Genomic DNA, 24,354 nt, shown 5'->3' with positions numbered 1-24,354 from the left:
ATTTTTAAAGACTTTTCTTCCTATCTTTTTAACCATGGATCATAGAAACCCACTGTTTTCACATATGTAGACACTGGTTTGGTGCTGTGGATTATGAATATTAGGTTGAAAAGTGTCGGAATTGCCCTTTAATAACGCTGTTACAACAAAACATTTGTCAAACTCCTGCCAGCTGTTTTGTTTGAACACTGTAAGATACTGTACTTTGACATTACTTGATCTTAGGATGTTATAGTTACATGTCAACGTGTAAAGTTGGTTGTTAAATAAAATGGCTGCATTAATAGAATATCTGTTTCGTTTCCAATAAGTTATTGGGTAGCACTCCCAGTTCCCTTTCACTGAAATGCTGTAATATGGATACATGCATTCCTCTCGCGGACTCAAGAAGCCCCGGGCCTGCGTCGACGCGGTACAAGTCTATAAAGAGGGCTGAGCAACGAAACAAACGTTGAATAGTAAATGGTTGGCTGTGCAACCTTTTGGAGACTGGGTCTTGATCTTGGTGACGGACTTCTCGTGCGGTTGCTCGTTTTGTTTTCTTTAGGAGAGAATGAGGCACTCCTCGGGATACATGACTTCACTATCAGCTCAGGTTATCATTGTTGATAATAAGTAACATTATCGTGGATGAATCCGAGTTTAAGGAACTTTGAATGTCATGGTTCACAGTGAAATGATATAACATCTGAAAACCAAAGGAATACATCTTCATTTGTTTCTATGGATTCACTGTTTGGTCAGGTAATATCATTATTACTTATTTCACACCATTAATTATCTTCTTGTAGCCTATGATGCTGAACTAGCTATGCACATAAATAATAACCGTTTTGACAATGCACACAGATCCCTTTTAATTTGGACATTGTAAATCATTCAGGAAATTTACAATTAACAACTATTAGTATTTTTTTCACAAAATAGGTGAAAGTAGGGGGAAATAATTGCTTGCCTGGTCAAACGTTACACTCCATGTAATTAGTCGTTACATACACTGCTCATCTTAATAAGGCTTTTTAGAAGAACCATACATGTTTTTTGTTTTACCAATAATGAGTGCACATGTATTGGGCTGAATTAGTATGATTTCATTTCGATTTAAAACCTGAAATTGTTTTCAACTCTCTCATTCATCAATGTCTTTGGGTGCGTTCGTAAATTGCCTCCAGTGTGTCAGTGGCTATGTGTCGATTGTAAATTCAGAGCGTTGTCAGATTGTCAGTTCATAAATTCAGAGGCTTCGCTCTCGGAGTGTTCAGAGCGCACACTGGACGCTCTGGCGGAGGAGTAGGGTTGATCCGAGCGTTCTGACCTCACGACAGCAGTCAAGCACCAAAGCTAACTGGATAAAGTTGGCTCGCTTACTTGCTACTTCCAGACAAAATGAGAAAACACCTCACTCTGACCATTTTACTCGCCCTAGCGGAGTTGATTAACCTGTTGTCATGTTATCTAGAGCGTTAGTAACTGTAACTGTGCTGCTTGCAACATTTAATAACGTATTTTTTTTCCTCCGACGTTTACTGACACCGGTCATATTCAACGGGTGTTGCAAGTTTGTAAATGAATGAGTTATTCTGTGCTCTGGCACACAGACGAGAAGGCTCTAAAATCGGAGTAGATAGAGTGAATTTACAAACGCACCCTTTGTTAGACATTTTTGTTTTAGATTAGAAATGCCAACGGAACAAGGACTGCAAATGCACCCTACAAAACTGTAGTAGCCTATGTCATGTTTGGCAAGGCAGGGACATACCCTTTGTGTGTGTGTTTCTCATTAACAATGGTAAGGTATCTCTGCTACAAATCAATCCGAAATCATTGCTCGATCGAGTAACTCATGAGAAAACATATTATACAAACTAGGCACAGTATAGGATTTTATGTATACCTAATTTTGGAAGAAGTATTGTGACTCTGTTCTGTTATTCTGCATTGAAGGTTTTGAAGAAGAAGGAAAAGGGTGATTTTATTGGCATCGTGTAGACTACGCCTATGGGTCTGCTATCACGATAGAGCACCTTTCACAGAACGTGTGCTATGTCACTGTCAGACACGGTCAAGACTTGAAGGAGCACCTTTCACAAGAACTGTCTTGACTTGTCCCGCATTCTCAGGTTGCAGAATACAATGAGGGGGAAGTGTGTGGCATTTGTCTACAATCGGCTTTTTAAAGGACACTAGCTAGGTTTCCATTCAGTTCACGACAATTGGCAACAGAATATTCTAAAATCAGAATAGAAACAATAGCCTATGTACATTTTCCCACCAGAGATGTTTCCATAAAATTAATTCGTTGCGGGAAAAAAAGCTGTGCGGGATGACGTGTGCAAATTAAAACAACTTTTGCGGTTAAACACCCATTTACCAAAATAATAAATACAAGATAAATGGGTTTCCATCGCATTTTCAACACTGATGGTTTTGCCCCCCCCCCCCCAAAAAAATGTATATATTATATAGCGAATGTGCACACTCTTGTCTTGGTATGTGCGCTCTAGCGAACAGCTCCCGGATAGGCCTACAGTCCGGGTAGACTACCTACATGATGCAATTATTTATGGAGAAGAGCGAGATTATTTTTATTTGTCAAATGATAGCCAAGCACGATCATCATGTCAGCAGAATAAGACTATCGATATTTATTGGAAAGGAACATCAAGCTCATCACCTTCCACCACCATGTGAAGTTCATCATCTGTAGCCTAATAAACTGCATGCTTTCTCGACCCGATTTCTAGTGGAAAGACATCCCACCATATCATCGCATGACTCCCAAATTTCGATATGATGATGATATTTTATCAATATTTGCGCATAAAAGCGTTTCCACAGCCATTTCTTGCATAATTAACTTCACCAACTCAAAAAGTTATCAATTTATCTAGCTTGTTTTGTCCACATTTTGACATTTTATGACACATTTTAAGCCATCCGGCCTGTCATGACATTTTTTATCCAACATATACAGTGCATTCGGAAAGTATTCAGACAGACCCCTTGACTTTCACATTTTGTTTCATTACAGCCTTATTCAAAAATGGATTAAATCGTTTTCCCCCCTCATCAATCTACACACAATACGTCACGTTCGTCATAGTGATAAGACCAAGGCGCAGCGTGATATAAACACATTCCTCTTTAATTAACGAAGAACACAAACAAAACGAACCTGCCGCTATGATAAACCGAGTGCTGACATGCAACGACACATAGACAATAACCCACAAAACCAACATGGAAAATGGCAACCTAAATAGGATCCCCAATCAGAGACAACAAAAAACAGCTGCTTCTGATTGGGAACCAATTCAGGCCACCATAGACCTACATTTACCTAGACATACCAAAACCCCATAGATATACAAAAAAAATCCTGGACAGGTCAAAAACACACATACCACCCTCGTCACACCCTGACCTAACCAAAATAATAAAGAAAACAAAGATAGCTAAGGTCAGGGCATGACAGTATCCCTCCCCCCAAAGGTGCGGACTCCCGGCCGCAAACTTAAACCTATATGGGAGGGTCTGGGTGGGCATCTAACCTCGGTGGCGGCTCTGGTTCTCCCCCCTTCTTTACACTGAGTCCGCTCTTGTAGCACTGACCCGTGGATCATCGTCGGAGGCTCTGGACTGCGGATCCTCGCCGTAGGCCCCGGGCTGGGGACCGTCGCTGGAGACCCCGGACTGGGGACCGGACTGTGGCCCGCCCTTGGAGGTTCCGGTCTGTGGCCCGTCATTGGAGGTTCCGGTCTGTGGCCCGTCGTTGGAGGTTCCGGTCTGTGAACTGTCGCCGGACGCTCTGGACTGGGTACTGTCGCCGGACGCTCTGGACTGCCGAGGCTCACTATAGGCCTGGTGCGTGGTGCCGGCACTGGTGGCACCGGGCTGGGGACACGCACCTCAGGGCGAGTGCGGGAGTAGGAACAGGGCGTACTGAACCCTGGAGGCGCACTGGAGGCCTGCTGCAAATGCAGGGCGCTGGCACAGGACGCACTGGGCTGTGCAGACCCACCGGAGACACAGTACGTAGAGCCGGCGCAGGATATCCTGGTCCAAAGAGGTATACTGAGACCAGGAGCGCTGAGCCGGCACCCTCCTTCCTGGCTGGATGCCCATTCTAGCCCGGCCAATGCGAGGAGCTGGAATAGATTGCACCGGGCTAGAATAGCGCACTGGAGACACTGTGCGCTCCACCGCATAACACGGTGCCTGTCCAGTAACACGCTCCCCACAGTAAGCACGAGGAGTAGGCTCAGGTGTCTGACCTGACTCATGCAATCTCCTTGTGTCCCCCCAAAGGTTATTGGGGCTGCCTCTCGGGCTTCCGTGCTAGCCGTGTACCTTCATATCATCGCTGTTCCTCTATTCTCAAGTATTTATCGTCGTAGTATCGCTGTTCCGCTTTCGCTGCCTCTAACTCCTCCTTATGATGGCGAATACTCCCCCGGCTGTGTCCAGGGTCCTGCTCCATCTAATATCTCCTCCCAGGTCCATTTCCCCATTAAGCGCTGTTCCTCCTTTTCACGCTGCTTGGTCCTGGTTTGGTGGGTTATTCTGTCATGTTCGTCATAACGATGAGACCAAGGCGCAGCGTGATATGAACACATTCCTCTTTAATTAACGAAGAACACTTAAACAAACTAACAAAACAACCGTGACGCTATGATAAATCGAATGCTGACATGCAACTACACATAGACAATAGACAACGATAAACAGCTGCCTCTGATTGGGAACCAATTCAGGCCACCATAGACCTACATTTACCTAGACATACCAAAACCCCATAGATATACAAAAAACCCTAGACAGAACAAAAACACACATACCACCCTCGTCACACCCTGACCTAACCAAAACAATAAAGAAAACAAAGATAACTAAGGTCAGGGCGTGACACAATACCACATAGAGACAAAGCAAAAACAAGTTTTGGAAATTGTTGCAAATTTATAAGAAAAGAAGAAAAAAATGCGAAAGGGGAAATTTGACATTTACATAAGTATTAAAACCTCTTTGGGCTAGACATTCCGGTAGCGCCCCACCTCGACAACATCCCTTGAAATTGCAGAGCGCGGAATTAGAAATGCAAAAACCATAATATTAAACATTAATGAAAATACAAGTATCATACATCATTTAAAAGCTTAACTTCTTGTTAATCCAGCCTCTTTGTCAGATTTCAAAAAGGCTTTACGGAGAAAGCATACCATGCGATTATCTGAGGACAGTGCTCCGTGTACAAAAGCATTAAAAACATTTTCCAAACCAGCAGAGGGGTCACGAAAGTCAGAAATTGCGATAAAATAAATTATTTACCTTTGAAGATCTTCCTCTGTTTGCAATCCCTAGGGTCCCAGCTACAAAACAAATGGTTGTTTTGTTCAATAAAGTCCTTCTTTATATCCCCAAAAAGTTATTTTAGTTGGCGGGCTTAATTCAGTAATCCACCTGTTCCACTCATTCAAGATGCATACAAAGGAATCCCAAAAGTTACCAATAAACTTTGTCCAAACAAGTCAAACAACGTTTCTAACCAATCCTCAGGTACCCTAATATGTAAATAAACGATCAAATTTAAGACGTAGAATAGTGTGTTCAATACTGGAGATAAATAACGAAGTGCGCGCGCCAGAACACTACAGTCAAAATGAGAGCCACCTAGAAAAACTACAAATTCTAGCAAATTTTTCAAAAAACAAGCCTGAAACCCTTTCTAAAGACTTATGACATCTAGTGGAAGCCATATGAACTGCAATATGGGAGGTATTCCTTTGAATCTCCCATAAACAAGGATTTGAATGGGCTGTGATCTCAACAAAATGAAAAATCTGTATGGATTCTCCTCTGATTTCCACCTGCCATATCTGTTCTGTTATACTGCTTCCAAGATGGTGTAGCAGTCAGGCGTACTTGTCCTTCGTCTTGTCGTGTCCCATGTATATGTTTATATATTTTTCTTCGCATATCTTTTTATATTTTTCTAAACCCTTATTTCAAGATACTCTCCTGCAACCCGCGTCACCCAATGTGGTGTGGACCTGCTTTTTCTCTAACATATTTTTCTTTGCCACTTCCTGGAACCTCTCCAACATAAACTAGCCAGCTAACTAGCCAGCTAATCGGTCATCAGCTAACCTTAGCTCGGAAAGCTCTCGCCAGTTTGTACAACGCGATTCAACCAGAGCATACCAGACCTATTTTTATTCTCTCCATATCCCCGGATTCCTATCGCAAGCTCTGAACCCTTTCACCTTCCAACCTTCGCAGCTAACGTCCCCTGAATGCTAGCTGTCTAGAGCACAACGGACTGTTGGCTTACGAGGCCCATCGAATACATTCCGAAGCCACTAGCTAGCAGTCAGCTATCCTTTGCTAGCGGTCATCAGCTACCTTTATCCCGGACAACTCTCGCCAGTCTGTACAGCGTGACTCAAACCAGAGCTAGTTGGACTTATTCTTCTCGATATCTCCAGATTCCTACCGCAAGATCTGAAACTATTTTTTATTTTTTTCATTTAATTAAAAAACATTTTTATTATGATATTTTTTATATATATATTTTTCCACCTGGAATTATAGCAGCTAACAACCCCTGAACGTACAGCCTCTAATCTGCGGCCTGCTAGCTATTTTAAGCACATTGGACTGCTGACTTAAGAGGCCCTTCGGACATATTTCTTTAGCCACTATACATATTTTGCCAATTGGCCTGGTTTACCACACGGAGCCCTGCTGATCCGCTGATGTAACTGCACGAGGGGGGCACAACAGACTTCCCTCCGTCGCGTTATCCCTCTAAGGCCTTTCTGTTAGCCTGCTAGCCCCGTGTCGCTAGCTGCTTGAAACCACGCACTGGACTTGTATGATCACCCGGCAACGCATGCCTTTCCCAAACGTCACCATGCCATGTCGATTGCTTTTCTGGTTTGTAACTATTGTTTTATTTCACTGTAGAGCCTCTAGCACTGCTCAACACTGCTCAACACGCTAACAATTTAGTTCCACCCCCCCCCCACACGCAGTGACATCACCTGGTTTAAATGCTATTTCTAGAGACAATATCTATTTTATTATCACTATATGCACAGGTTTACCCCCACTGTATTCACATCCTACTATACCTTTGTCTGTACATTATGCCTTGAATATATTCTACCGTGCCCAGAAATCTGCTCCTTTTACTCTCTGTTCTGAACGTACTAGGTGTCCAGTTCTGTTAGCCTTTAGCCAAACCCTTATCCTACTCCTCCTCTGTTCCTCCGGTGATGTAGAGGTTAATCCAGGCCCTGCAGTGTCTACCTCCACTCCCATCCCCCAGGCTCTCTCATTTGTTGACTTCTGCAACCGTAAAAGCCTTGGTTTCATGCATGTTAACATTAGAAGCCTCCTCCCTAAGTTTGTTTTATTCACTGCCCTAGCACACTCCACCAATCCGGATGTCCTAGCCGTGTCTGAATCCTGGCTTAGGAAGACCATCAAAAACCTTGAAATTTCCATTCCTAACTATAACATTTTCCGACAAGATAGAACTGCCAAAGGGGGTGGTGTTGCAATTTACTGCAAAGATAACCTGCAGAGTTCTGTCTTACTATCCAGGTCTGTACTGAAACAATTTGAGCTTCTACTTCTAAAAATTAACCTTTCCAGAAACAAGTCTCTCACCGTTGCTGCTTGCTATTGACCACCCTCTGCCCCCAGCTGTGCCCTCGACACCATATGTGATTTGATTGCCCCCCATCTATCTTCTGAGCTCGTGCTGCTAGGTGACCTAAACTGGGACATGCTTAACACCCCGGCCATCCTACAATCTAAGCTTGATGCCCTCAATCTCACACAACTTATCAATGAACCTACCAGATATAACCCCAAATCCGTAAACATGGGCACCCTCATAGATATCATCCTAACTAACTCACCCTCCAAATACACCTCTGTTGTTTTCAACCAAGATCTCAGCGATCACTGCCTCGTTGCCTGCATCCGTAATGGGTCTGTGAGCAAATGACCACCCCTCATCACTGTCAAACACTCCCTAAAACACTTCTGCGAACAGGCCTCTCTAATCGACCTGGCCGGGGTATCCTGGAACGACATTGACCTCATCCCGACAGTAGAGGATGCCTGGTTATTCTTTAAAAGCGCCTTCCTCACCATCTTAAATAGGCACGCCCCATTCAAAAAATGTAGAATCAGGAATAGATATAGCCCTTGGTTCACTCCAGACCTGTCTGCCCTTGACCAGCACAAAAACATCCTGTGGCGCTCTGCATTAGCATCAAATAGCCCCGTGATATGCAACTTTTCAGGGAAGTTAGGAACCAATATGCACAGGCAGTTAGGAAAGCTAAGGCTAGCTTTTTTAAACAGAAATTTGCATCCTGCAGTACAAACTCAAAAAAGTTCTGGGACACTGTAAAGTCCATGGAGAGTAAGAGCACCTCGTCCCAGCTACACACTACTCTGGGGCTAGGAAACACTGTTACAACCGACAAATCCACTATAATTGAGAATTTCAATAAGCATTTCTCTACGGCTGGCCATGCTTTCCACCTGGCTACCCCTACCCAGGTCAACTGCCCGGCACCCTCCACAGCAACCCGCCCAAGCCCTCACCATTTCTCCTTCACCCATATCCAGATAACTGATGTACTGAAAGAGCTGCAAAATCTGGACCCCTACAAATCAGCCGGGCTAGATAATCTGGACCCTCTCTTTCTTAAATTATTTGCCGAAATTATTGCAACCCCTGTTACTAGCCTGTTCAACCTCTCTTTTGTATCGTCTGAGATTCCCAAAGATTAGAAAGCTGCCGCGGTCATCCCAGTCTTCAAAGGGGGAGACACTATAGACACAAACTGCTACAGACCTATATCTATCCTACCCTGCATCTCTAAGGTCTTCGAAAGCCAAGTTAACAAACAGATTACTGACCATTTTCAATCACATCGTACCTTCCCCGCTATGCAATCTGGTTTCCGAGCTGGTCATGGGTGCACCTCAGCCATGCTCAAGGTCCTTAACGATATCATAACCGCCATCGATAAGAGACATTACTGTGCAGCTGTATTTATCGACCTGGCCAAGGCTTTCGACTCTGTCAATCACCACATTCTTATTGGCAGACTCAACAGCCTTGGTTTCTCAAATTATTGCCTCGCCTGGTTCACCATCTCCTTCTCTGATAGAGCTCAGTGTGTCAAATCGGAGGGCCTGTTGTCCGGACCTCTGGCAGTCTCTATGGGGGTGCCACAGGGTTAAATTTTTTCGGGTCAACTCTCTTCTCTGTATACATCAATGATGTCGCTCTTGCTGCTGGTGATTCTCTAATCCACCTCTACGCAGACGACACCATTCTGTATACTTCTGGCCCTTCTTTGGACACTGTGTTAACTAATCTCCAGACGAGCTTCAATGCCATTCAACTCTCCTTCCGTGGCCTCCAACTGCTCTTAAACGCAAATTAAACTAAATGCATGCTATTCAACCGATCATTGCCCGCACCTGCCCGCCCATCCAGCATCACTACTCTGGACGGCTCTGACTTAGAATACGTGGATAACTACAAATACCTAGGTGTCTGGCTAGACTGTAAACTCTCCTTCCAGACTCACACTAAGCATCTCCAATCATGCTGCCAAACATACCCTCGTAAAACTGACCATCCTACCGATCCTTGACTTCGGCGATGTCATCTATAAAATAGCCTGCAACACTCTACTCAGCAAACTGGTTGTAGTCTATCACAGTGCCATCCGTTTTGTCACCAAAGCCCCATATACTAACCACCACTGTGACCTATACGCTCTCGTTGGCTGGCCTTCGCTTCATACTCATCTCGCTGGTCACCATAGCAGCACCCACTCGTAGCACCCGATCCAGCTGGTATATCTCATTGGTCACCCCCAAAGCCAATTCCTCCTTTGGTCGCCTTTCCTTCCAGTTCTCTGCTGCCACTGACTGGAACGAACTGCAAAAATCACTGAAGCTGGAGATTCCCATCTCCCTCACTAGCTTTAAGAACCATCTGTCAGAGCAGCTCACAGATCACTGCACCTGTTCATAGCCCATCTGTATACAGCCCATCTATCTACCTCATTCCCATACTGTATTTATTTGCACCACAGTATATCTCTACTTGCACATCCATCTTTTGCACATCTACCATTCCAGTGTTTAATTGCCATATTACATTTACATTTACATTTAAGTCATTTAGCAGACGCTCTTATCCAGAGCGACTTACAAATTGGTACATTCACCTTATGACATCCAGTGGAACAGCCACTTTACAATAGTGCATCTAAATCTTGTAATTACTTCGCCACCATGGCCTATTTATTGCCTTAACTCCCTTATTTGACCTTATTTGCACTCACTGTATATAGACGTTGTCTTATTTTTTACTGTATTTTTTACTGTGTTTTGTTCTTTCCATGTGTAACTCTGTGTTGTTGTATGTGTCGAACTGCTATGCTTTATCTTGGCCAGGTCGCAGTTGCAAATGAGAACTTGTTCTCAACTAGCTTACCTGGTTAAATAAAGGTGAAAAAAAAATACTCACAGACATTATTGTAACAGTTTTAGAAACTTCAGAGTGTTTTCTATCCAATACTACCAATATATGCATATCCTAGCTTCTGGGCCTGAGTAACAGGTAGTTTACTTTGGGCACCTCCGAATGTTGCCTCCTATTCTGAAGAAGTTAAGACTAGAGGTCGACCGATAATGATTTTTCAACGTCGATACCGATACCGATTATTGGAGGACCAAAAAAGCCGATGCCGATTAATCGGCCGATTAAAAAAAAAACATTTATTTGTAATAATGACAATTACAACAATATTGAATGAACACCTATTGTAACTTAATATAACACATAGATAAAATCAATTTAGCCTCAAGTAAATAATGAAACATCTTAAATTTGGTTTAAATAATGGAAAAACCAAGTGTTGGAGAAGAAAGTAAAAGTACAATATGTGCTATGCAAGAAAGCTAACCTTTCAGTTCCTTGCTCAGAACATGAGAACATATGAAAGCTGGTGGTTCCTTTTAACATGAGTCTTCAATATTCTAAGGTAAGAAGTTTTAGGTTGTAGTTATTATAGGAATTATAGGACTATTTCCCTCTATACCATTTCATTAACCTTTGACTATTGGATGTTCTTATTGGCACTTTAGTATTGCCAGTGTAACAGTATAGCTTCTGTCCCTCTCCTCGTTCCTCCCTGGGCTCGAACCAGCAACACAACGACAACAGCCACCATCGAAGCAGCGTTACCCATGCAGAGCAAGGGGAACAACTACTAGAAGGCTCTGAGCGAGTGACGTTTGAAACGCTATTAGCGCTCGCTAACTAGCTAGCCATATCACTTCGGTTACACCAGCTTAATCTCGGGAGTTGATAGGCTTGAAGTCATAAACAGCGCAATGCTTGACGCACAACGAAGAGCTGCAGGCAAAACACATGAAAGTGCTGTTTGAATGAATGTTTACGCACCTGCTTCGGCCTTCCACCGCTCAGTCAGATACTTAGATACTTTTATGCTTGTATGCTCAGTCAGATTATATGCTATGCAGGACACGCTAAATAATATCTAGTAATATCATCAACCATGTGTAGTTAACTAGTGATTATGATTGATTGTTTTTTATAAGATAAGTTTAATGCTAGCTGGCAACTTACCTTGGCTTACTGCATTCGCGTAACAGGCAGTCTCCTTGTGGAGAGCAACGAGAGAGAGGGAGAGAGAGGCAGGTCGTTATTGCGTTGGACTAGTTAACTGTAAGGTTGCAAGATTGGTTCCCCCAAGCTAACAAGGTGAAAATCTGTCATTTTGCTCCTGAACAAGGCAGTTAACCCACCGTTCCTAGGCCAGGTTTCCTCCAGACTCTTGGTATTCAATATTGGTTACACCAGACCAGATAATCTTGTTTATCATGGTCTCCAAGCAGGCTGTCTTGTGCCTTTTACTCAGGAGTGACTTCAGTCTGGCCACTCTACCATAAAGGACAGATTGGTGGAGTGCTGCAATGATGGTTGTCCTTCTGGAAGGTTCTCCCATCTCCAGAGAGGAACTCTGGAGCTCTGTCAGAGTGACCATCAAGTTCTTGGTCACCTCCCTGACCAAGCACTTCTCCCTCTATTGCTCAGTTTGGCTGGGCATGATGCCTTCTAATTGTAGTCGACTGTACTCACCTTACGGCGAGGATAGCTGTGCTACAAGCCCAGCTTCAGACGCAATCGTTAGGCAAGGGTAATTTCAGTGTAGGAAAGGATGAAACAGCGTCTGTGACACCAGTAAGTACAGATAGTAGTATAAATCCCCTGGCACAGTCCCCGCAGCCGGACAACTTTCTCACGGTTTCTGGAAGGAAATGCTGTAGGAAAGCTCAACCGGTGTCGCTCATTCAGCCGACAGAAACTTTCAACTGGTTTTCCCCATTAAGCAGCGGGTCGGAGTCAGAGGCCGAGTCTTCTCTGGTCTCTACTCCTCCCGTTACGGGGTCTGAGACGCCGAAGCTTCCCACCATTAGCTCTGACAAATTGAAAACTCTAGTCATTGGCGACTCCATTACCCGCAGTATTAGACTTAAAATGAATCATCCAGCGATCATACACTGTTTACCAGGGGGCAGGGCTACCAACGTTAAGGCTAATCTGAAGATGGTGCTGGCTAAATCTAAAACTGGCGAGTGTAGAGAGTATAGAGATATTGTTATCCACGTCGGCACCAACGATGTTAGGATGAAACTGCTGCGTGCATATCAGCTAGAAAGATGTGTCGGCATCGAGTAATTGTCTCTGGCCCCCTCCCAGTTAGGGGGAGTGATGAGCTCTACAGCAGTCTCACAACTCAATCGCTGGTTGAAAACTGTTTTCTGCCCCTCCAAAAAGATAGAATTTGTAGATAACTGGCCCTCTTTCTGGGACTCGCCCACAAACAGGACCAAGCCTGACCTGCTGAGGAGTGACGGACTCCATCCTAGCTGGAGGGGTGCTCTCATCTTATCTACCAACATAGACAGGGCTCTAACTCCTCTAGCTCCACAATGAAATAGGGTGCAGGCCAGGCAGCAGGCTGTTAGCCAGCCTGCCAGCATAGTGGAGTCTGCCACTAGCACAGTCAGTGTAGTCAGCTCAGCTATCACCATTGAGACCGTGTCTGTGCCTCGACCTAGGTTGGGCAAAACTAAACATGGCGGTGTTCGCCTTAGCAATCTTACTAGGATAAAGACCACCTCCATTCCTGTCATTACTGAAAGAGATCACGATACCTCACATCTCAAAATAGGGCTACTTAATGTTAGATCCCTTACTTCAAAGGCAATTATAGTCAATGAACTAATCACTGATCATAATCTTGATGTGATTGGCCTGACTGAAACATGGCTTAAGCCTGATGAATTTACTGTTTTAAATGAGGCCTCACCTCCTGGCTACACTAGTGACCATATCCCCCGTGCATCCCGCAAAGGCGAAGGTGTTGCTAACATTTACGATAGCAAATTTCAATTTACAAAAAAAAAAAATGACGTTTTCGTCTTTTGAGCTTCTAGTCATGAAATCTATGCAGCCTACTCAATCACTTTTTATAGCTACTGTTTACAGGCCTCCTGGGCCATATACAGCGTTTCTCACTGAGTTCCCTGAATTCCTATCGGACCTTGTAGTCATAGCAGATAATATTCTAATCTTTGGTGACTTTAATATTCACATGGAAAAGTCCACAGACCCACTCCAAAAGGCTTTCAGAGCCATCATCGACTGGGTTTTGGCCCAGGGTCCGGGGGTGTCCTCGGATGGGGCCACAGTGTCTCCTGAATCCTCCTGTCTCAGCCTCCAGTATTTATGCTGCAGTAGTTTGTGTCGGGGAGCTAGGGTCAGTTTGTTATATCTGGAGTACTTCTCCTGTCCTATTCGGTGTCCTGTGTGAATCTAAGTGTGCGTTCTCTAATTCTCTCCTTCTTTCTTTCTCTCTCTCGGAGGACCTGAGCCCTAGGACCATGCCCCAGGACTACCTGACATGATGACTCCTTGCTGTCCCCAGTCCACCTGGCCATGCTGCTGCTCCAGTTTCAACTGACCTGAGCCCTAGGACCATGCCCCAGGACTACCTGACATGATGACTCCTTGCTGTCCCCAGTCCACCTGGCCATGCTGCTGCTCCAGTTTCAACTGTTCTGCCTTACTGTTATTTGACCATGCTGGTCATTTATGAACATTTGAACATCTTGGCCATGTTCTGTTATAATCTCCACCCGGCACAGCCAGAAGAGGACTGGCCACCCCACATAGCCTGGTTCCTCTCTAGGTTTCTTCCTAGGTTTTGGCCTTTCTAGGGAGTTTTTCCTAGCCACCGTGCTTCTACACCTGCATTGCTTGCTGTTTGGGGTTTTAGGCTGGGTTTCTGTACAGCACTTTGAGATATCAGCTGATGTACGAAGGGCTATATAAATAAATTTGATTTGATTTGATTTGGGCGCCAGCTCTAGGAATAGTCTTGGTGGTTCCAAGCTTCTTTCATTTTACAATGATGGAGGCCACTGTCATGACGTTGCCGTCTTTGGGTACAGCGAGCACCATCACCCGCTCTCTGCTCCTTCAACCAGGCTGCTGTGGTCAGTGAGGTCGTATATTCCTAGGGAAGAGCCTGCCACATGGCCACACAGTATAGAGATAGAGTGAAGTTTCATAGATAATAAAGGAATTTCTTCCACCTCACAAAACTTGAGATCCGAACAACGTTTACGTTCCCGGAGAAGGTATAAAAGATCGGTGAAGAATCTAGCTACGAACTGGTCCGTTTGTTACAACTTGGGGAAGCTCATGGGAGATGGTGCGGCAACATTACCGTAACGCTGTTTATATAATAGCCTCAGATATGAGGTTTACATCTAATTTTTGTATAAGATGAATGAGTGAGTATGATACTGTTTGTAAAATTGTGTAATGTGATTTTGGAATGTTTAATGAAGGAAACTCCAATTCCCTTTTGAGTTGAACTAAAGAGGACCGCCCATGAGCCCAGTTAGGGTCAGGCATCCTGGGACATCCCCTTTTCTGAAATTCCGAATAAAACCCCAATCTTGAGAATTCCTCAAGTAGACCATGTTTCTCTCAATCACAGGAGGACAAAGGTTGCAGACCATTGTTGAATCTTTTAACCATTCCACGTGGTTAAACTCTTAGACTATCGATACCGACAGAATAAGAACAAGTCTTTGATATTAATTACTAGTCTGCAGCTAGGAATTCGGTATCATTGAACGCGAAGAACGACAACTGCTGAAACATCCCTTCTATTTTTTAATTTAATTGAATTTTTTACCTTTATTTAACTAGGCAAGTCAGTTAAGAACAAATTCTTATTTTCAATGACCTTCCGGTTACTAGTCCAACACTCTAACCACTAGGCTACCCTGCCGCCCCCTATAACGAATGAATGAATGTCACTCTGAACAACAACTATCTACTGTTTGTTTATGCATTTCTGTGAATTGCTTAGTAATAAATAAATGATTTAAGACAATTGATGTATGGATGACTCATAGTGAAGACAGGGTTCGTGCAGATAACCAACAATTTACTACGTTTGGAATGAGAATAACGTGAGGTAAAGTAAATAATTAATTAATCAGAAGACTATTGATCAGATATGAAAATATCTTAAAGGTTATATTGGGAAATTATAATTTTGTAATCTGAATATTTTCCTTGGTGCCCCGACTTCCTAGTTAATTACAGTTCCATGATTAATCAGTTTGATCGCGTAATACTAATTACAGAAAATCTTTGATAAAAACTAAGTCTTCAATTTAATGATAGTAAAGACACGACACCACTGTATTCTTGGGGACCTTCAATAATACAGACATATATTTTTTGGTTGTGCCTCGACACAATCCTGTCTCAGAGCTCTACGGACAATTTCTTCGACCTCATGGCTTGTTTTTTTCTCTGACAGGATGTTTCGAAATCATGTCCAATGCAGTTGTAGAAACATCTCAAGGATGATCAATGAAAACAGGGTGCACCTGAGCTCAATTTTGAGTCTCATAGCAAAGGGTCTGAATACTTAGGTAAATAAGGTATTTCTGTTTTTAATAAATTAGCAAAAATGTCTTTGTCATTATGAGGTATTGTTAATAGATTGATGTGGAAAATGTTTTATTTAATCAATTTTAGAATAAGGCTGTAACGTAACAAAAAGGGGTCTGAATATTTTCTGAATGCACTGTACTTTTCTCGCATAATAAGGTTGGATGGAGACCTGGTTTATGACAGAAAAAAATCTTTACATAATGCAGGATAATATTTATTGTTGTTAGGTTATAACAGAATTGTATTTATGCTATGTATAATAGGCTATTGGTTAAGTTTGGTTATGGTAGTACTATATATTAGTGAGGTTAGGAGTTCTTCCAGGTCAACTGGTCAGTATATTAATCATAACACCTTTCCTATTTTCAGTGCCTTTTCACTCTGAGGACCCCGATGGCTACCTGAGGCCAGTGATGTTGGCCATGCAGCACTACAACTCCTCAGGCCTGGCTGCCCCCAATCTCCTCCCCAACCAGACCTGGGGGGTGGAGAGTGTGCCGGCCATGGCCTGGAGGGCAAACATCACCACAGAGAGGCCCATGTCTCCCCCCAGTAACCCCACTGCAGCTGGCCTCTCCATGACCCTGGGCATCCTGTCCAACATCGTGGCCCTGGTCATCCTGGCGAAAGCCTATGCCCGTCTGCGCCGCCGCTCCAAGGCCACCTTCCTGCTCTTCGCCAGTTCCCTGGTGGCCACAGACTTTGCCGGCCACGTCATCCCCGGTGCCCTGGTGTTGAGGCTGTACTCAGCTGGGGCTGCGACTGGGCCCTTAGGTCTCGCTGCTACCGATGCCCCCTGCCAGTTCCTAGGGGGTAGCATGGTGTTCTTCGGCTTGTGCCCATTGTTCCTGGGCTGTGCCATGGCTGCTGAGCGCTGCCTGGGTGTCACACAGCCCCTGCTCCATGCCTCACTGGTCACCACGGCTCGCACCAAGATGGCACTAGCTCTCATCTGGCTGCTGGCTCTGTGTGTGGCCTTCCTTCCCTTCTTCAGGCTGGGGGCCTACACCTACCAGTACCCCGGGACCTGGTGCTTCATCAGTGTCCTGGGAGAGACTCAGGAGACGGACGTCGCCTTTGTCATGCTGTTCTCTGGACTGGGCCTGGCCTCTCTGACTGTGGCCCTGGTGTGTAATACCATCAGTGGGGTCACGCTGGTGCTTGCCAGACTGCGTAAGAAGTGTAAGACCTGCTACCGTCGCTCAGCCAAGTCCCATGACATTGAGATGGTGGCCCAGCTGGTGGGCATTATGATCACTTCTTGCATCTGCTGGAGCCCCCTGCTGGTGAGTTGGAAAAGTTCAGTTCACTGAAGTTCACAATTCTGCATGAATCAGGGTAGGGGTCAAAACTATCTTTATTGTGTTCCATTTGGGAATTAAGGTCTCTTTTCAGTCCTTATCATGGAAATTCAGCGCTACAGCATAATTGAAAGGCAATGCTCCCATGTTAGCGGCTACTGCATCCACGGTAAACACTTCGTATGTCTGCTCAATCGGGAAATCCCACATGAAAAAAGACTAGTATACTATGGGATAAATCAGGGCTCTCCAACGCTGTTCCTGGAAATCTGCCTTCTTGTAGGTTTTTGCTCAAATCCCAATCTAGCGCACCTGATTCTAATAAGTATCTGGTTGATAAATTGAATCAGGTTAGTTACAACTGGGGTTGGAGTGAAAACCTACGGGAGTGTCGCTCTCCAGGAGCAGGGTTGGAGAGCCCTGGTTTAAATACTACAGTATTCACTGTAGTGCTGTGCAATATATTAATGTTGTACTTACTATGGTGTTTTTGTTTTATTATTTTTTTACTATGAGTAGAGGTTTTCTCCTTCATGAAACCTACTAAATGAGCACGAATTCCATAACCTGTAAGTCAATCAGCCAGCCTGAAATCTTACCAAATAATTCAACACTTCTGCTATTTTCTATTACATAATATCTTCTATACTTGGCATGTAGGTTTCTCACTTATGGGTGGCACAAATTGGGATATGGGGAGGGGAATGGGCAGGGTATATGCAAATTAAATACTGTCGTCTTTACTATAATAAAAAAGGTTAGTGTTTGTGCGGACTGTATTGTTTTTACGTACATTACTGTAGTATTTACTAGAATGTTCTTTTGCGGATCATACTGTAATATCAACTGTAGTATTCTACAGTATACTACAACATTCTATAGTAAGTACTACACATGATTGAGGCATACTACCATGTGTAGTATAGTATTTTACAGTATACTAAAGTTTACTATAGAATTCTATAGTAAACTGTAGTAATTTTTCATGTGGGTTACATTTACATTTCTATTGCGCCTCAGCAATACAGATTGAATAGAGCCTGTGGGAAAAGTTACAGGGGAGAAGAGGGGGGATGAATGAGCCAATTGGAAGCTGGGGATGATTACTTGGCCATAATGGTATGAGGGCCAGAATGGAGATGAAGCCAGGACACTGAGAACACCCCAACTCTTAAGATAAGTGCATTGAGATCTTTAGTGACCACAGAGAGTCTGGACACCTGTTTACTGTCTCACCCAAAAGTCGGCACCCTGCACAGGGAAATGTCCCCAATCACTGCCCTGGGATCTTTTTGTTTTTCACTAGAGGAAAGAGTGCCTCTTACTGGCCCTCCAACATCACTTCCAGCAGCATCTGGTCGCCCATCCAGGGCCAACCAGGACTGACCCACCATGTTAAGCTTCAGAGACAAACCAGGAGTGAGATGCAGGGTGGTAAAAGCATAAAATAATATTGTAAAAATGCTCAGCTAACAAAAGTAATTCATCCTCTCGGTAAATCTCCAAGATATTCTGCCCCATAAACTCAAAGGCCTGAAATAATATAGAAAATCTCTGCTAACAATCCAGTACTATTTCATCCTCTTTTTGTACACCTTCTGAAATAGACACTTTCCAGTTCCCAGTCATAAACACTATGATTCAGAATACTGCACCTAAAACAGATGGATAGACATGGTGTACTGCACCAAGGGTATAAATGAATAGTCATGGTGGGCTCTTGCATTGACTAGATGGAATAAATTATTTAAGGTAATGCATTATGAAGGGCTTGAATAACAGATTTAAGATTGGGTGACATTGAAAATGTTACAGCTTCTCTCCTTTTCCAGTCTTCTGGGAAAGAGGAATATTCGCCAACTAAAATAATTTCATACAAAATCATGGTGATGGTTTGATGATTTTTTAATCAAGGATATTTTTTTTTTTACAATTCCAAGACTAAGAATTTTGTATAAACTGTTAATATGTTGTAACGGCTTTCATCGGAAGAAGAGGAATCGTCAGAAACAAAATGCAGCGGGAAACGTGTTCATCTTTATTTTAAGGAACTGAACACTGAATACAAAAAAGAACAAAAGGAAGACCCGAAACAGTCCTGCAAGGTGACACAAACGCTAAACAGAAATACAACTACCTATGATTCCCAATCAGAGACAACGATAGACAGCTGTCCCTGATTGAGAACCATACCAGGTCAAAACCTAGAAATACAAAACCCTAGACATACAAACATAGAATGCCCACCCAAATCACACCCTGACCAAACAAGAATAGAAACATACAAAGCAATCTACATTCAGGTCCAATTTAAAAGTAACCATTCATTTTGACACATAAACTGTGAGAAGTGAAAGAGGACAGACTATAAACCATGCTTCAAATTATGGCAGCCTGTTACTTGTCATTACTGGGTCTGTTAAAACTTAGAGTAGCCTTGAGCACCCCCCACCTCCCCCTCTTGTTCCTTCTCAAATCAAATCAAATCAAATTTATTTATATAGCCCTTCGTACATCAGCTGATATCTCAAAGTGCTGTACAGAAACCCAGCCTAAAACCCCAAACAGCAAGCAATGCAGGTGTAGAAGCATGTTATGTGCGTTAAAAGTGTCTATTAATGGATTTCTCACCTGGAAGACATTACGCCCATTAATGTCAGTAGTTGACCTGTTGATTTGCACAATACTGCACAAAAGTTGGGCCCAAATATAATTACTGATGTGTGAACTAAATAGGAACAACTTAGCATACATTTTTACTGTTGGGGAGATGTAAGAATCATTACAGAGGCATTGTTTGTGCTTAAAATCTCTTAATAAGCTGTGGCCAATTGTTATAAAAATTGTAAATAAGATTTATAAGGCTACAATTTTGAGCCTGTAGTTTCTAACATCAGTAAAGCTATTCATAGGAACACGTTGTGAAGATGCATTTTGACTGCTAACATGTGGCAATCTACAGTGTCAGGTAATGTTTATAAATTACTAGCAGTGTATGCAGATTGATGCAAATATATACACCAGCTGAACATATCTATATCCTGCACAACCACTGTAAAACTAACCTAGGTATCTGTGTTATTTGCAGATCTTTGGCCTGATGTCAGTCACATGGTCCTATAGCGGTTCCATAGGCAATGACCAGGACACATACAGGAGGTTGATGGTGATGGGTGTCCGGCTGGCCTCCTGGAACCAGATCCTGGACCCCTGGGTCTACATTTTGCTGCGCCGGGCCGTGCTGAGGAAGATCTATCGCATCACCAAGAGCCAGGCCAGCTTCAAGAACAGCACCTTCCGCCATTGGGACATCAGCTCCTTCCAGAACTCTGAGAAAATAAACACTGTCAACAGGATCTGAGGGAGAAGAAAACACACAGACAGAAAGAGACTGGCATCTTATCATGGTCCTTTGTTGTTCTTTGGGCTTTATTTGCCACCCAACTCAACATGCTGGATTGAGGAGAAGACTGAACATCCAGCAGTAGGATCTAACAGCAGTGTTGGTGTTTCACACAAAAGGAAATACCTATTGCCTATAAGACCTATATTCCTTTATTGAGAACTGTGTGGGTCTGCCTGACTGTGAAAGTCTATGGGGTTTGGGATTGAAATCATCATCCTCCAGATCTTGGATCTCTTTCAGATTTATTTGATTGGTCAGTAAGACCTGCTTTGACTGTTGTGTGGAGAAGTCTCATCATTTTATGGGAAACAGCCAAGCCAGACTATACTCAAACAAATGAAATGTCATAAATGGATTTATAACAAAACATTCTGACCAAGTAAGGACAGTATGCCTCACCTGGACACTGGAGACATAGCACAGATAAATCTGCCCAAGGAGAAGGGTTTGTTGTAAAAGTGTCTGGTAGGTCACGCAACATGAGTCTTTCTCTGTGTACATAACTGTACATGAAATTAAGCTGCCTATAAGATATCAACAACAAACATCTCAAATTATATATACGTGTTTGTGTGTGTTACTGTCAGTGTTTTTGGAGTTCATGCTTTGTTTGTTTGTGGAAATGTCAAAGTGCACTTTGACACATCATGAAGTCAGTGGCACTATGCCAAAGCAAAGTAAAGGCTGTGCTTTTACCTGTGCTTGAAGATGTGAAAGACATACAGTATGTGTCAAACTTGTAATGCTATTGACGTGTGAATTGTGTGTGTGTGTGTGTGTGTGTGTGTGTGTGTGTGTGTGTGTGTGTGTGTGTGTGTGTGTGTGTGTGTGTGTGTGTGTGTGTGTGTGTGTGTGTGTGTGTGTGTGTGTGTGTGTGTGTGTGTGTGTGTGTGTATTTATTGCTTATATTGTTTACCCAATTGTCTGGGGACCTAAATGAAGCTAAGTGTTGCAAAAGCTATAGAATTTAATGTTGTCTAATAAAGTTTAAGTTGCCGGTTATCCTTTTTTTACTGAAAAACATATATGATTTTATTTTTCTTTAAAAGAAAATGTATCCCAGCCCCCGCCGTCCCCGCAGGAGGTATTTTGCCGTTCCATAGGCCGTCATTGTAAATAATATTTTTTTCTTAACTGACTTGCATAGCTAAATAAAGTTTCAATTAAAATAAAATGAAATAAACCACAAAATGGCCTGTCAGGGTCATAGCACCATGGTGCTCATCCCAGGAGAGAACAGAGGTGTGGAAAATGTCCTCTGACAGGGGAAGTAGAACAGAAAGGATCTCAGTATAGGTATGAATTGATACAAGTTTTCATTACTCCATCAATTGCAATGGTTGTAACGAATGTTAATTATTACTGAGTAAAGTGGTCTGTAATGGCTCATATTGATGAACTACCACAAATAATTTCATGCAATACACACAACGCCTTACAATTACATACATTTTCTCTGAAGGTTATGGAATTCTATGAATTCTATGAATTTAGGTTTACTTGTATGTAGGTAACAGTACAAAAGACAATGACACAAGTACACAAATGGAGTCTTATACCCTGACTACACCGCTCGCGTCGCGTGCGTTGCAAAATACATTTAGGAATCTATGTTATTCAATTATTGCACCCAGACCTCTCACAAGCGTCTGCGTGTCATCTCCTCATTGGTTATACCCACGTGGGTGATTGACAGACGAAATGTTGCAGGTTGTCGTGGTAATACTATGAAAGTTTAGATGCCAATCACTATATAAGTTAAACAATGAAAAAGCCTGGAAGGAGGAGAGATGACTAGAAACGATTCGGTTGACCGTTTTTATGTGTGGATTAATTGTCGAGTAGAGGACCTTGTGCATTTAGGTAAAATAACAACTCAATGTTTATATCCCAGGACAAATTAGCTAGCAACAGCAAGCTAGCTAAATAGGACAAATTAGCTAGCAAGTGCAAGCTAAATTGCCATAAATGTTTAATGCTTTTCGATCTGTCCCCAAATTCATGTCATTGGAGTTTGTTTTGATATTTTAACCTGCGTGTCATGATCGCGTTTGGTGTAGGGGGACAAAATACATTTATGCATGATGGCGCACGCGCGCAGCCCGGTTTGGGTTCCGTGTTAGATCTTTGCTCATGTCTAAAGTGCAACAGTGCTTTCACAGGATTAGATATGTTGCCGACAGTTACACAAAACAGACAAAAAACAATTACAAACAATGCTTCTTCATGAAAAAAAGATAGAACACTTAGCCACTGCATTCAAACATAAACAGTAAATATTTTAGAAACACAAATATAATGAACAAAAATATAAACACAACATGTAAAATGTTGGTCCCATGTTTCATAAGTGGAAATAAAAGATCACAGAAATGTTCCATATGCACAAAAGGCTTATTTCTCTCAAGTTTTGTGCACAAATTTGTTTACATACCTGTTAGTGAGTGTTTCTCTTTCACCAAGATAATACATCCACCTGACAGGTCTGGAAAATCAAGAAGCTGATTAAATAGCATGATCATTACACATGGGCACCTTGTGCTTGGGACAATAAAAGGCCTCTCTAAAATGTGCAGTTTTGTAACAAAACACAATGCCACAGATATCTCAAGTTTTGAGGGAGCATGCAGTTGGCATGCTCACTGCAGGAAAGTCCACCAGGACTGTTGTCAAAAAATGTCATGTTTATTTCTCTACCATAGCCAGCCGCCTCCAACTTCATTTTAGAGAATTTGGCAGTATGTCCAACTGGCCTCACAACCGCAGACCACGTGTATGGCATCGTGTGGGCGAGCGGTTTGCTAATGTCAATGTTGTGAACTGAGTGCCCCATGTTGGCGGTGGCGTTATAGTATGGGCAGGCATAAGCTACGGACAACCAACACAATTACATTTTATCGATGGCAATTTATACAGAGATACCGTGACAAGATCCTGAGGTTCATAGTCATCAAATCAAATTGCATTGGTCACATACAGACCAATAGATGTTATTGCGGGTGTAGCGAAATGCATGTGTTCCTAGCTCCAACAGTGCAGTAATATCTAACAATTCACAACAATACACACAAATCTAAAGTAAAAGAATGGAGTTAAGAAATATATAAATATTAGGACTAGCAATGTCGGAGTGGTATTACCTAAAATACGTTAGAATAGAATACAGTATATACATATGAAATGAGTAAAGCAGTACGTAAACATTAAAGCAGTTTTTTGTGCCATTCGTCCAAAGCCATCAGCTCATGTTTCAACAAGATAATGCACAGCCCCATGTCGGAAGGATCTGTACACAATTCCTGGAAGCTGCACATTTCCCAGTTCTTCCATGGCCTGCATACTCACCAGACATTGAGCATGTTAAAAGATGCTCTGGATTGACGTGTACTACAGCGAATTCCAGTTCCCGCCAATATCCAGCAACTTCCCACAGCCATTGAAGAGGAGAGGGACAACATTCCACAGGCCACAATCAACAGCCTGGTCAACTCTATGCATGAGCCAATTGGTGGTCACACCAGATACTGAAT

General features: G+C 42.9%; 1 protein-coding gene and 1 long non-coding RNA gene across 3 annotated transcripts; one reads left to right on the top strand and one right to left on the bottom strand.

Annotated features, from left to right (window-relative positions):
* Window positions 1-469: 469 nt before the first annotated feature.
* Window positions 470-21,965, top strand: LOC118384630 (prostaglandin E2 receptor EP1 subtype-like). 2 transcript variants are annotated; one of them, XM_035771317.2, is made up of 3 exons: window positions 470-744; window positions 16,487-17,403; window positions 20,507-21,964. In XM_035771317.2, exons 2-3 carry the CDS (start codon window positions 16,531-16,533, stop codon window positions 20,777-20,779), a joined length of 1,146 nt encoding a protein of 381 aa, XP_035627210.2. In that variant the 5' UTR covers window positions 470-744; window positions 16,487-16,530; the 3' UTR covers window positions 20,780-21,964. The 2 variants fall into 2 exon arrangements, with proteins under 2 accessions (XP_035627210.2, XP_052374888.1); XM_052518928.1 differs by lacking the exon at window positions 470-744 and adding an exon at window positions 757-14,934 and having other exon boundaries at window positions 20,507-21,965.
* On the bottom strand, window positions 20,626-24,303 carry LOC127930039 (uncharacterized). The gene is made up of 3 exons (XR_008136586.1): window positions 24,170-24,303; window positions 23,259-23,309; window positions 20,626-20,747 (listed from the first exon to the last, which is right to left on the bottom strand). It is a non-coding gene; the product is annotated as an uncharacterized LOC127930039 (long non-coding RNA).
* Between the last annotated feature and the right edge of the window lie 51 nt (window positions 24,304-24,354).

Source organism: Oncorhynchus keta, chromosome 5 (assembly GCF_023373465.1).
Source record: "Oncorhynchus keta strain PuntledgeMale-10-30-2019 chromosome 5, Oket_V2, whole genome shotgun sequence".
Lineage (NCBI taxonomy): Eukaryota > Metazoa > Chordata > Actinopteri > Salmoniformes > Salmonidae > Oncorhynchus > Oncorhynchus keta.
This window is presented reverse-complemented; position numbering and strand designations above follow the sequence as displayed.